Genomic DNA, 15,232 nt, shown 5'->3' on the forward strand with positions numbered 1-15,232 from the left:
CTGTAATGGGTTGAAACAAATTAAATATGTTTAAATCCTTGATTTCATAAAGATACTATATTTTTTTAAAAAAAACTTTGTTACCTTTGGAAGATGCTAGGAAACATCCCATTATTTTTTATTATGAAATACTTTTAGTCTTAAGGAAATGTTGCAAGAATTGTACAAAGAGTTCCTGTACACACTTTATTCGGTTTCCCCTAATGGTAACATCTACATTATCATAGTACAATCATGACAAGCAGGAAATTACCCTAAACATGACACTACTAACTAATCTGCAGACTCATTTAAATTTCACCAGTTTTCCCACTTATGACATTTCCCCCAGGATCCCACTTTGTATTTACTTGTCATGTTTTCTCTTTTTTAAATCATTTTTTATTTTTCAGTTACAGGTTGACATGTTCTCTGTATCTATGAGTCTGTTTCTGTTCTGCTTATTTATTTGTTTTTTATATTCAATTGATGATAGATATGTATTCATTGCCATTTTATTCCTTCTCCTTCTCCTCCTCCCTCTCCTTCTCCTCCTCCCTCTCCTCCTCCTCCTCTTCCTCCTCCTCCTCCTCCTCCTCCTCCTCCTCCTCCTCCTCCTCCTCCTTGACCCTTTCACATTTCATGTAATACTGGTTTGGTGTTGATGAACTCCTTTAACTTTTTCTTGACTGGGAACCTCTTTATCTGTCCTTCAGTTCTAAATGATAGCTTGGCAGGATAGAATGATCTTGGTTGTAAGTCCTTGCTTTTCACACTTTGAATATTTCTTGCCAATGCCTTCTGGCCTGCAAAGCTTCTGTTGAGAAATCAGTTGACAGTCTATGGGAGCTCCCTTGTAAGTAACTAACTTCTTTGCTCTTGCTGCTTTTAAGATTCTCCCTTTGTCTTTCACCAATGGCATTTTAATTATGATGTGTCTTGATGTGGGCCTCCTTGGGTTCATCTTGTTTGGGACTCTCTGTGCTTCTTGGACTTGTGTGTCTATTTCTTTCATAACATTAGGAAAATTTTCTGTCATTATTTTTTCAAATATGCTTTCAATTTCTTGTTCCCTCTTCTTTCTGGCACGTGCATGATGCAAATGTTGGCACACTTGAAGTTGTCCCAGAGGCTCCTTACATATCTTCATATTCTTGAATTCTTTTTTTCTTTCTGCTGTTCTGATTGGGTGTTTTTTGCTTCCTTTTATTCCAAATCACTGATTTAATTTTCAGTTTTGTCTACTCTACTGTTGATTATCTATAAATTATTCTTCATTTCAGTTAGTGTAGCCTTCATATCTGGCTGGTTATTTTTTCTGGTTTCCATGACCTTTTGTAAGCTGTTGAAGTTCTCACTTAGTTCATTGAGCAGCCTTATAACCAGTGTTTTGAACTCTGCATTTAGTAGATTGCTTGTTTCCATTTTGTTTAGTTCTTTTTCTGGAATTTTGTTTTGTTCTTTCATTTGGGACATACTTCTCTGTCTCCTCATTTTGGCAACCTCCTGGGTTTATTTCTATGTATTAGGTAGAGCTGCTACATCTCCCAGGCTTGGTAGAGTGGTCTTATGTAGTAGATGTTCTGTAGGGTCCAGTAGCAAAGCCTCCCCATTCACCAGAGCTGGGCACTCAATGTGTACCCTCCCCCACTGTGGAGGATCAGCTGTGTAGTGGCCCACCCCACAGAGCAGCACGTACTTCAGTGGGACTCTGACGCCTCACTGAGTCTGCCTCTTGAGTGTGTTGCCTGTGGAGGTGGTTGGGTGGTGTTTCAATGTGGTAGTATGAAGCTGTCCTCTGGGTGCACTGGTTCTGGGGCCTCCCTGGAGGTGCAGGCCAAGGTCAGCCACCACCTGTGTTCTGCTCAGGGCCACCCAACATGAGCTACAAAGTGATCTGCAGATGGCTGCTACTTGTGCTGGGCTTGGAAGTGCCCCAGATAGGCAAAGCTTAGAACCAAGGCTGGCTGCCTTAGCATGAGGTATGGGGCAGATGCTGCTTGTTTGAGAGATTTTAGGAAAGTCTGAAGCATGAGCCAAGAAAGGCCATTTATATGTGAAAGCCACTGGAAACAGTATGGGTGGGCCTGCAAATTGAGTGGGGCAGGGTCTCAGAGAATCACCAGGGTGAAGAGAACAGTGTGAGCCAAGTTAATGGAGACTCAGATATGGTGCCTGCTGACTCTGTTGAGGGTAGGTTCATCAAAGGAACAACAGCCTCTGCCAGCACTTCTGTCTGTGAGAAAGCTGCCCCTCCAGCTCTCACCCTGATGCCAGACAATTCAGTTCCTCCCCATAGGTCCCTGGTGCCTTTCAAGCTGCTGCCCCAGCACTGGAGCTCAGAGGGAGTAAGTCCAAGTAAGTCCATGTGTGGGCCATTTAAGAGGAATGCCTGGAACTCACAGCCCTCCATCTCACTCAGTTACAGGCCCTGCTGATTTTTACAGCCAGGAACTACACAGCAGATTTTTGAATGCATGGGGATCAGTACCCTAACCCCACATTTTTCAAGGGTCAACTGTATTTAGAAACCAATATCTGGGTGCTATAGGTCCTCACTGCTTCTGGGTTGTCATTGCTTCTAGGCCCTCCCAGATGACAGAGTTAGGAATTAAATAAATGTATGTGTACATACACATGCACATATCTATATTTATGCATACAGATAGCTATAGATACATAGGATGTCCCAAAAAATACACACACTTTGAATAATTATAAAGGCAATGTTTATTAAAATACATTTCATTTAGAAAATTGAGCTATCAGCTGTTAAAGTGTATATACATTTTTTGGGATGCCCCAAATATAAATACATATGTATATAATATTATATTGAAACTAGTCGACCAGTCGACTGTTTGCCCCCTGGTGGTCAGTGCATCATAGCGAGCGGTTGAGCAGCCTTAGCATATCATTAGCATATTACACTTTGATTGGTTGTTCAATTGTTCTGCTTTTCGGTCTATTTGCATGTTACCCTTTTATTATATAGGATCATAAATTCCTACCAATACCTCCTATTCTAACCCAAAACCATGTAAATATTTGAAAAAAGATCTGAATATTTTTTCTAAGACATTGAGAAACCTGACTCTCGTTATTCACAATATGTAGTTATTAGTTCAGACCTGTGTACATGTAGTTTCAGAATGACTAACTCACATGCCTGTGATAAACAAATATACTCACTACAGTACAAAATTTGTATAATTAGTTCTCTCTTTAGCTCTAAAATACACAAATACTACTTTCCAAAGTTACTTAAATTAGTTCTTTCCTACCCCACCCTTCAGTACGGTTATGTTATCTATATATAGTATAAGCCTAAGCAAACATGACCAAACAACCGGAACGACCACTATGACACCCACTGACCACCAGGGGGCTATGACACCCACTGACCACCAGGGGGCAGATCCTCAATGCAGGAGCTGCCCTCTGGTGTCAGTGCACTCCCACAGCCAACCTCCTGTGGCTGGCCAACCTCCTGCGGTCCACTACTCCCCCTACCCCTCATGCATGAATTTGTGCACCAGGCCTCTAGTCTATTTATATCACAGTTAGGGTAATTTGTTACTGCTCATATTCCACTTTCGGTTCCCCCCACATCCTGGTTGTTTTTCTTTCTACCCAATTCCCACTCACTCTTGTAGATAACCAATCTCTTTAACTTCTTGTTTAATCCTTCCTGTATTTCTTTTACACAGTGAACAGATATATGTATATTTTCTCATGCCTTTCTTACAAGAATGGCAGCATACTATACATTTTTAATTTGTTGTGTGTTTTTTTCATTTAAAATGTATCCTGGTAATCACTCCATATAAATTCATAAAGATCTGCCTCATTTTTTAAACAGCTACATAGACTCCATTATGTGGCTCTACCATCATTATTCAACCATTCTACGTATGAGCAATATTCTGCAAGTATAAACAATGCAACCATGAATAACCTTATGCACATGTATTTTCATAGTGCTGTATCTTTAGAGTAGATAGTGGTGTATCATTAGGGTAGATTCCTAAGGTGAAACTGCGAAGGCAATAGGTAAGTGCATAGCAGCTGTGTTAGGTATTGTTAAATTTCCCTTCAGAAGGGTTGTACCACTTTGTCCCACTGACAATGTATGAAGGTGTTTTTCAATTTTATAGGAAAGAAATAGAATCTCCATTTTGTTTTAATTTTACAGAGAGGAAGGGAGAGAGATAGAGAGTTAGAAACATCGATGAGAGAGAAACATCGATCAGCTGCCTCCTGCACATCCCCCACTGGGGATGTGCCCGCAACCCAGGTACATGCCCTTGACCGGAATCGAACCTGGGACCTCTCAGTCCGCAGGCTGACGCTCTATCCACTGAGCCAAACCGGTTTCGGCTTAATTTGAATTTCTTTATAAGTACATTTAAACTTTAATTTCCAAACTTTGGGGGCCATTTACATATCTTTTGTGAATTATCTTACATGTCTTTTTCCCATTCTCTATCAGGTTTCTTATCCCTTGTCCCTCAAATTTTAAGAGTTCTTTATATATTGGTGATACTAGCCTTTTATCTGTAGTAAATGCTGCAAATATTTTCTCCCAGTATGTAAGTTGTCTTTTTACTTTACTGCATTTTTTTACTATGCAAATTTGTGGTCAAGTTTTTCAATATTTTCTCTTATTGCTTCTGAATTTTGAATCACAGAAAATATTTCCTTATATTTAGGTTAAAAATGAATTCACCCATGTTTTCTTCTAGGACTAATATGGTTTTATTTTTTATATTTAGATACCCAGCCCATTTGGAGATTGTTCTCATGTATTATGTGGACGTAATTTTACCTTTCCCCAAATGGTTATCCTATTGGCCCAACACCATTCATCGAAATGTCCATCTCTGAGCCAGTAATTTTAGATGAAACTTTTATCCTATACTAAATGTCCAGATGTAGTTGGATCAAGTTATGGGTTTTCATTCTATTCCATTGTTCTATTTGTCTGTATTATTTTAATGATAAAGGCTTTACAGTATGTTTTAACACCTCGTAGGGCTAGTCTCCCCTCAAAACTTTTTTTTTCAGTGTTTTCTTGGCTATTCTTGCATGCTTCTTTCCATATGAACTTCAATATCAACTTGTCTAGTTCCATTTAAAAAAAAAAAACCTGGTGCTTTTACTGGGCTTGAATTAAATTTGTAAATTAACTTAGGAAGAACTGACATCTTTATAATGTTGACTCATTCTAAGATCACACAATGCCTTTTCATTTGTACAAGACTACTTCTGTATCTTTTCAAAGGTGTTTTAAATTTTTCTTCAGATGTTTTACACATTTACTATTAACCTTATTTCTACGTATTTTTCTTTGTTCCTATTTTAAGTAGAGTTTTTCTACTATTATGTCCTCTAACTTAATTATTTGCTATTATTTGTGCATATAAAGGCTATTAATTTTGCATGGTAATTTTATATCTTGCTACTCTAATATTTGAGTTAGCATTGTCATTCATTTTCTTGGGTTTTTCAGATATACTATTATAGCTTATGAAATAGAATTTAAAAAAAGAAGAAATTGAGCTTTACTACTTTGTTACCATCATATGCTTCTAGTTGGTCTCTCATGTCTAACCGCCTTAGCTAATATCTCTAAAAGTAGAGATAATGGGCATCCTTATCTGGTTCCTAATCTTAGTAGAAATGCCTCTAGTGTTTCCCCATAAGTAAGATAATGGCTTTCATTCTAAGGTTAAAAAAAAAAAAAAAAAGTTTGTTAAGAAAGTATCCCACAAGTTCTATTTTCTTTTGTGTTTTCAGCATGAATAGGTGTTGAACCCACCCTGTTATATTTGAAAACTAATAAAAAAGGGAAAGAATTAAGCATTTATTCTGCCTTTTTTTTATATAATCTATTCCTGAGGGGAACCAAGGTCCCTGTGGTACAAGGGTCCCAAGTGTTCTGGGGTCAAAGGAGAAGGGGAAGGTCATGACTGGCCCTTTCTCTGGGACCCGAATTACAAGAGTCCTGCTTTCCTCTTCTCCCCTTGAAGGACTCCCAGCCCCATGGACTTCTACCTCCTGGTGGTGGCCCCAAACTCACATCATTCTCCGAGGTCCCACAGAGGATGCAGGATTTGCACTCTATGCACTGCCACTTGTAGGTCTTGACAGCCTCAGTCATGTTCAGGGTGAACTGCAGGCAGGTTGGGTGACCTAAAGGAAGCAGAAATGGCAGCATTAGGGCCAGAGGGTCTGACTTGTCACCCCTCAACACCACTAGCTGAAAACACATTTATGCCCAACTTGGAGAGGGGGTGAGGGTAGCATGTATTGGGAAACAACTAGGGACCCAGATGGGGCCCTCCCAAAACTCCCCACTACCCACAATTACATCAGATCAAGGCCTAATGAGAGAGATGGGCATTAACCCTTCCACCAGGGATAGATGCCACCCAAATCCTCTTGCCCTAAGAGCACTTCCCCTTAGAGGTGTAGCCAGTTACGAGGACAGCAAGTGGTGATCAGAGAGAAACAGAAAGACCGCTGCATAGCACATGGCACAAGGCTGCACTGTGAGAGTCACCTGCATTATCTCCCGGCCCCAGTATCAACTATGGCAAGAGCGACACACAAAAGCTATTTGTAATTGGGCCTTCTGATCCACAAAGGTGTTCACCACACTGCCTCAGGGCACAGGAGAGGCGGGTATGAGGACTCCAGGGACAGAGCTCAGGGACTCTGCAAAGCCTTGCACTGTTATCCAAAGCATCCCTGCCCATGCCCAGGAGATTACGCCTGCACGTACCAGGGGCTATAGGGGGACGTGGCCTAGCAGGGAGGGCCAAGAAGTGCAGCATCACAGCAAAGGGTACATAATGGCCAGGTCTATCCTAAAACGACTGGTCACTGGCTTTAACTCTCTTCTCCATCCCAAGTATCACATTAGCCAAGCCAATAGCAGGATCGGGGAGAGACATTAAGCTCTCACCTTAGAGCTCACAGCCCCAATGGACCAATTCTGAGGCTTGCCCTGCAGAGCTGGACTCTGTTGTCAGCCATAGCTCACCCAAAAGAGACCCTCGGGCAGTGAGAGGACAGGTCTGAGCCACAGAATGTGAGGACCTTTGACCTTCTATTTGGCAGGGAAAGGAAGCTTGGATGATGCTCTCAGGTCCCCCAGTGCTGTCAGTCTGCGCAGAGCATTCAGGGCAAAGCCCATTACTGACTCTATCACAAAAGAACTGACAGCTTTGCCTACTGCTGAGGGTTCCTCCTTCTCCAGAGCTCCAGCGCTGCCCAACCCACCATATAGGGCATTGTGTTGCCTCTCTCACATGAGTTATTATGTACTTCTAAAGGAGGACACTAGAGACCAAGGGTGGGGGTGCTAATTAGAGTTACTTTCACCAACCCAGTGCCCTCCACAGATGGTCAGGACGCCATGTGGTACCACCACCCCTTGGCAAAGCCATCCCAGCAGGAGACTCCCATTTCCTCCCTTCCAAGTCCTCAGAGCTAGTGACACCAGGGTCATTTGGGGCACATACTGTCTATTCAGTCAACATAAGAACCCTTCAAATTTGGGGCTCCACAAATACAAGCCACACTGTCATCTCTGAGAGAGTAAGAGTGGGGGTGGAAATAATTCATTGATGGGGACGTGGGGAACACTTAGCAAAGAGCAGGTAGAAGTATCGAGGAGAAGGCTCATCTAAAAGCTTTTCAAGGACTTCTCAGGAGCCATCCAGTGTAGAGACTCCCACGCTCTGGACTAATAACCCTCTCAAACTGACACCTTGGCAGTGACCCCGGAGGGAAAGAAGCCCGGCATTAAAAGCCTGATGAACATCCAGTTGATAAAGCATCTCAAAGATCTATTGAGGAACAGTGGCCAGGGTCATTCCTATTCCAATCTCTCAGAGAGAATACCAGGATTGGAATAGGAGAGGAAATACCAGTTTGAGATTCTGAGTGGTATGGGCCACAAATGCCCGGGGTCTCAGACAGGACACCCTTGGGAAGGTTGCAGATGAGTTCATAGAGCAGGTAACCATACAAGCAAGTTGACTCTGCCCAGTTCTATGGGCTCAGGCCACACCCCAGCCACAACCAGCCAGGTTACAATAGTTATTCATGAATTTGTTCATGAAGGACTATTTATTGGGCAACTGTTAAGCCAGCCATTGCACTAGACAGAAAAGATACAGTGGTGAGCAAGATACCCCCAACACCTCTAATTAGAGAGAACTCAAATTAATGAGCCATACTCATATCTATTTGTTTACAACTGTGTGATAGGTGCCATGAAGGAAAATCATAATTGGCAATGAAAACAAGCCATAGGAGAGCCTAACCTAGTCCGAGATGCCAAGGAAACACTTCCTGAGAGGTGAGGCGTTAGTTGCATGGGAGAGGGGAGAGCTCCTGGTGAGCACAGCAGCTGTGGAGGCCCTGAGCAGAGGAAGCACTTGGCAAATTAAGGAAAAGAAAGGCTAGTGAGCAGAGGCTTGGCAAGCAAGCGGAGAAAGGCAGGAGGTGGCTGGCAATGTTGCTGGAGCCAGATTACACAGGCGTTGGTATCCCTTATTTAAGGATTTGGGGCTTTAAAATCATTAAAGAGTTTTAAGCAAGGCATGGACTGGATCACACTGTGTTTCAAAGGAACGTACTTTAGCAAGAGAGCTCTTTGGGGTGATGAAGCAGTTCTGAATATTGATTGTAGTGGTGATTACAGATACGGTAAGATTGTAGAGAATTATACATACACACACGTAAGTACACAGTGTGTGCATGTAAAACCAATAAAAGATGGATAAGGTCTGCAATTGCATCGATGTCAATTGACTGTTTTTTAAAAATATATTTTTTTCTTGATTTCAGAGAGGAAGGGAGAGAGAGATAGAAACATCAATGATAAGAGAGAATTGTAGATTGGCTGCTTCCTGCACACCCCACACTGGGGATTGAGCCCACAATCTGGGCAGGTGCCCTGACTGGGACTCGAACCATGACCTCCATATTCATAGGTCCATGCTCAACCACTGAGCCACACCGGCCAGGCTCAATTGATGATATTGAACTATAATTATGTAAGATGTTACCAGTGCAGGAAACTAGTTAAAGGGTGCATGTGACCTCTCTGTAATATACTTAATAACTTTCTATGATGCTATAATTATTTCAAAATAAAAAGTTGAAAAGGTCTTTTTGTATAAGGAAAACACAAATAAAAACTGAAATCATTAAGAAGGAGGGAAGGAAGGAAGGAGGAAGGAAGGAAGGAAGGAAGGAAGGAAGGAAGGAAGGAAGGAAGGAAGGGAAGGAAGGGAAGAAGGGAGGGAGGGGGGGAAGAAAGGGAGGGAAGGGAGGGAGGGAGGGAGGGAGGGAGGGAGGAACTGCTAAGGAGAACATTTGAGAGGGTTGGGGAACAAAGGAGGCAGGAAAATGGGGGGTGGGGAGGGATAGTGTAGAGATGCAAGAAATGTTGACAGGAAATTAGTTTGGAAGCTGATGCAGCTACCAGGAGAGACACAGGATGATTAAACTAAGGTGGGGATTTGAGAAATATGAAAGATATAATTGACAGGACTTAACTACTGTTTGAACTTCAGAAGAGTGGGAAGAGGGAGATGATGAGAATCATTCTCACGCTTCTGACCTAAGAAATTAGATGGGCTGCAATGAAACTTATTCAGGTGAGGAAGACCACAGTAAACATACAGGGACCAACTGGAGGAGGGGAGGATTTGCTCTGTTGAATTTGGGAAGTCTGTGAGACTTCCAGTGGAAATGTCAGGTAGATAGTGAAATATGTGTATTTAGAGCTCAAAAGAGAAGTGCGAACTAGACGTTAAATTTAGAATTTTTGCTAAATGGGTGAGAATTAGTGAGATTATCTAGGAAAATAAAAAAGAGCACAAAGAAAGAAGAAAGGAGGAGAGAGAAAAATATCTAGGACCGAGCTTTGAGGAATCAAATATTTAAAGCTCAAAAAAAGGATCAACAGAGAAAACCGAGAAGATGGCTGGAGAGGTAAGACCCAAACCAGGCAAGCATGGGGTCACAGCAGCCAAAGAAAACATTTCAAGGAGAGGGTGGTCAGCCGAGTTGACTACCACAGGGACTACCGCGTTGAGTTTGTCGTTGCTCAATAAAGGCCTGGCGTGAAGGAGAGTTGACAGATCAGAGCCAAAGCTGCCCTACTAATAGTAACACCCTTCACAATGTCCACTTCTTTGGGAAGGAAGATCAGCACATTCCAGAGCACGGTGTGGGACAGGCCAACTGGAGCCGCCTCCGCAGGTGGGCATGGGGTGGGGGTGGGGGATGTGTGTGTTTCATGCAGCCACCAACACTCCATAAATCTTTATTGAGAGCCAATTCTATGCTCAAGTTCTCTCAGACCACTGTGCTGAGCTCTGAAGACATTTCCCGGTATAGTTTTGAACCAGTGAACGGTAGCAAGTGGGTTTTGGAAACTCCTGTTGGAAGTCTCTGAAAAAGTCCCAAGGGCTTTCTCTGCGTTTCAGTCTTGAAAGTCATCAGCCTCCCCCCAAAGACCTTCAAACCTAACAGAAGGGAATGACAGTCACACAACACACCCCATGCTCCCCTATAAAATGTAGGACAAAAATGAGCTTCCATAAGATGTAAGACTAAGATGAGCCTCAGCTCTGGCTGCAGGCTCCTTCGCCCCTGAATTCAAGACCTCACTCAGTGTAAGAGGATGCAACTTCTCAACCAGGGAGGATGAGGCACAAAAAGCCAAGTCACCCAACCAGCCATTAGGAGGTACAAAAACTATGTCCAGAGCTAAGTCCTCCTGTCTGTGCCACCATAACAGGCTGGCTACCTGTTGCCTGTCTCCAAAAGCTGGAAAAGTCACTTACCAGCTAACACCGTAAGAATAAAACGTATCTGTCATGGAAATGACTGCAATAATGCATACTGTTGGATAAAAGGAAGTTTCTAAGGAAAATGCTAGAAACCCATTTCTAGGTTTTACTGCTAGAACGCCTTATTTTTGCCCAGAACTAATTCCTAAAATCCTTAGAAGTAAAAGGATAATAGATATAGTCTTTCCAATTCAAGGGTGGTATAAAAAAAAAAAAAAAAAAAGAGGCAGCACATTTGTTGTAAAGCAATTTACTTGTAGTCACTTGCTACTTAAAGATTCCTATCTTAATCTCTTCTGTAAAGTTAACCATCACTCTCTTATGCACTAGCTTGGAAATCTGGATTTTTAAATACTTTGTTTTCTTAAGGCAAGCAATCCATGCACTGCTTTTAAGTAGCCCGATAGAGTGAAGGGAAAACAGCCATCCCAGGTCCCCCTGGGTGAGATGATTCAACGGGACATTTATAAGATTCCAATTACCAAAATGAACTTAGAAAGCAGGATGTGTGCATGATTCATCCTGGCCAGATCATTACAAACCAGTCCTTCCTGAACTGTTCCTCCAAATTCATTCTACCAGGAGGGTCCAGTAAATCTCCTGACTGCTATGAAAGGCATTCTCAATCCAGCCCAACCCCGTCCAAAACTGACCTCCATCCTCCCAAAACATTGAACCAGGAAATGTAACTGATGGCAACCACGTGTGGAGACCTTACTTGTGGGCAGGGCTCTCAAGGCAATAGGGATTTGGCTTCAGGGGAAGAAAAGGGAAACCTGTGGGGTGTGAGGAGCTTCTCAGGAGGGAGAAGACTGTCCACGAGGCTGGCATGGATGGCCCTACAGTCCACTGGACTCAGTGAAAAAGAGGAAGCAGGCATTTGAAGCAGTGACTGTCCCCTCGCCACCTGAAGGACACATCTCATGTCTTTTCAGAACCACATGCATAGATGCTGAGAATATTCCAGGGAGAGCATGTGGGATTTTGTGGTACTGGAGTGAGAAGGCACACAGACAAATACCCAAGCAAAACTAGTGTTAGATTCATAGTCGCGGCTGCCTACATCCACACATGCTCATACACAATTGCCCACGCACGAATATTTCCAACCTTTTAAGGGTGAAAATATCTGCCCTTGTTGATTAAGCTCGCACTAGAAGTCATTAACCCGTCAGGATCACTCTATAGATTGTCGGTACAGAGAGAGAAACACGGTTCATCTTCAACGAACCCTGGGCAAAAAGAAATTGCTATGACATGTGTCTCTTACATTATGATCCTTATTAAAAGAGGTTTTTATTTTATTACTGCCAGTATTTAATTTTGACTAGGCTAAGCCACATCGCTGATTAAACTAGAGCTCCAGGAAAAGAACACATTATCTTGATAGGTATGTGCTGAAAACATAAATAAAACAGATACAAATAGACCGTGGAACTATCACGGTCTATTATTTATTCATTGTTAAATGATAACCACCTAATTATATTTTATTACCTTATTCATCAATGTGGATCTCTTAAACACTGATTTCTCAGGAAAGGAAAACCTAAATATCCCTGTTTTTCAGGCAAGAAATTGTAAAACTCAAATTGTGCTCCTTGGTCTGATGCCTAGTTTAGAGAAATTACATAATATAAAATACGTAGGATCCTTCTAATCTGAAATAGCACCAAAAACAAGTCTCCACGAGCATTCATTAGAAAATAATTTGACTCAAATTTCTAACCGTTCTCTATATTCATACACACATAAAAATTCCAATATTAACATATTGCAAAAATGTATAAGACACTTTAGTTAAAGAATTTATGCAAAGTGCAGTCAAATCTGAATCATCCATGCTAAAGAGTAATTTGAGGAGAAAAAAAATATTACTAGCTCACTTTGGGAAGCCATCTCATTCAATCAGATCCATTCATTCTCATTTTCTCTCCGTCTCCCCCCCCCCCCCGCCCCCCCCCCCCTCCAACCCTCCTCCACTTTGAGACCTGGCTTATAAGGTAGAGGGAATGAGGCTCTGAAGTTGTCATAGTTAGTCTGTAAAAGGGTGAACCTCTAGGCAATCAAGAAGTTAATCCTGTGGAAATATATTATGACCAGTATGTTAACCAGGCACTGCCTCTTCACTGAATTATTTTTCAAGCCTGTTTTATAAACCTTCTGCAATGGTCCACCAGCTCCCCTCTCGTCTGCCCCAAATCGACCAAAGTGGCACTCCGGAGGCACCTGCTCAGCTCCTTGTTTTCCGTATCATTTTTAATGTACTTCAGAGAGGGAAAAGAAAAGAAAAAGTGTGGAAAGGATAAGGACCAAACAAACAAAAAAACACGTTAAAAATAAATGGCGGTGTGAGCCGTGGTTGCCTTTTGCTTGGCAAAAACAGTTGCAGCAAGCTCAACTCGACTTCGAGATCTGTTATCCTCTCTCCAGCTGTCAAACTCCAGGGCACCCAGGTACCATTCGGGAGGCAAACCACAGAGATTGTCCTGCTGATCATTATTATCAGTAGCCATACAAAGCACATACAAAGTGTTAGAGGCACTTTTAATGGGCTAAACAGCTACAGGCTCACGGGCCAGTCTCAAATAGCCCTAGAAATTCCCCAAATTTTCATGGTCAAGTATGGTCCAAGATAGTCTCACCTATAACCTGAGGGCATTGTGATTGATCCTCTTAAAGTGAAATAATGGGATGGAACAGCCTGGACCTGGCTTATATAATTTACCTGGCTGGCCCAGCTTGGTGTCAAGGCACAGCCCTAGAAGGATGTCAAGAGCCACAGAACAATCCCAGAGCCCCCAATTAGTTGCTGCACCGAGGACCACAGATAATTCATTCATATATTCATTCCCTCAACATTGTTTGTTGACTGAATAAATGTAGCAGGCACTCTTCTAGGCACTGGGGACACAGCAATGAGGAAAACCACTCTGCCCTCCTGGAGCAAGAACCACAATTTCAGATACATTGCAGCATCTGTGTCCCTTGGACAAGGCCCTTGGCCTCTCTGGGCATTAGTTTGCCAATTGTTAAGTGAAAGGATAGGAGTCTCCTATCCATGAAGCTGTGGCTCTGTCCATGCCACCCTAAACAGCATTTTTAGAAATACTATTGGTCCCAAGTTGCCCAGCTGATTGATGGGATAAACAAGCCTTCTAAAACTTGCCTACTAAAACTCAAAGTGGAAAAAAAATATAAGAAGAAAATTAAAATAAGCAGTTGGTACTGCTAGAATTTATGTCAACTTTTCCACTAGACTAGCCCAATCCTGGTTCAGTTCCGTGACAGAAAACAAAAGAAATCTAGAAACCTAAAAAACACTCTCATCAACCGTACCACCCACCCCCAGTCAGTAAGATGGGCTGAACACATGGGTTATCAATGAATCCTCAGGCAGAGAGGCCTTGGGTAAGGTTTCATCCATGAGGAATAGCAGATCTGCATTGAGCTGTCATGTGACAGTGAGCAGATAGTGCCAGGCAAGGCGTCAAAGCAGAGAGACGCCAATAGGAGCAGCTCAGGTTGACTCTCCTTTTAAATCTTTAGCTGAAAAAGAGGATTGTAGGTAACCCTCTGCCCCTTATGCAGGTATAAAGATCTGAATTTCACTCTGTCACGATTCCTAGGTTGAGGCACCGAGTAGCTGATAACACTGCAGCGGAAACGGAGTCGGTAAGCTTACAGAAAGCTGTCATTCCATTCCGGCACATTGTGTTTGTTGTGCAGATGAGACATTCCCTGGAGATGGCCAGGAGCCAATGAGAAGATAGGGGCCTGTATTCAGGAAAGAGGACCAGGCTAGAGAAACAGACTTAGAAATCATCATGTGTGAGCAGCAGATGAAGCCTTGGCACTTGGTGAGACACTCAGGGAGAGGCCACAGAGTGAAAAGTACCATGGACCTCAGGGGGGGCGGTTGGGGGTATAATCACTTAACTGAAGGCATTAAAGGGCGTCAGGAAGAGGACTCAGTGAGAGAAACAGAGAGGATGTGGTCACAAAGGAGGGGGAGAACCTGGAAAGCTCTTCATGGTGTCCAAGGAAGAGGACAAGATGGCCACCACCATCAAGAGAGAGATGAAGCAAGGTAAGAACTGGAGAGAACGTATTACCGAGTCACTGATGATTCGAATTAAAATCATCTCCAGGAGTAGTGGGCCCTCATGCCTCTCTGGATGACAGGATGGTTTCCATGTTGTAGAAGAAAGAATTCATGAGAAGATCATCCCACAACATGTTTCTTTTTCCACATGCTCAAGCTTGAAGGCACCATGTAAAATAGTCTTATGAATATTATCTTTGTCTGATTCCATTTGTTGATATCAGGGGTCATTTTTTGGTTTTGGTTTTGGTTTTGTTTTTGTGTAGGTTCC

General features: G+C 42.6%; 1 protein-coding gene across 1 annotated transcript in view; it reads right to left on the reverse strand.

The window, feature by feature from the left end:
• DPF3 (double PHD fingers 3) overlaps positions 1 to 15,232 on the reverse strand; it is a 266,506-nt gene that overhangs the window by 5,398 nt on the left and 245,876 nt on the right. Inside the window, exon 9 of the mRNA XM_036311929.1 lies at positions 6,062 to 6,174. Coding sequence (XP_036167822.1) covers positions 6,062 to 6,174 — 113 coding nt within the window. The remainder of the gene's footprint in view (positions 1 to 6,061; positions 6,175 to 15,232) is intronic.

This window comes from Myotis myotis, unplaced genomic scaffold, assembly GCF_014108235.1.
Source record: "Myotis myotis isolate mMyoMyo1 unplaced genomic scaffold, mMyoMyo1.p scaffold_m19_p_1, whole genome shotgun sequence".
NCBI lineage: Eukaryota > Metazoa > Chordata > Mammalia > Chiroptera > Vespertilionidae > Myotis > Myotis myotis.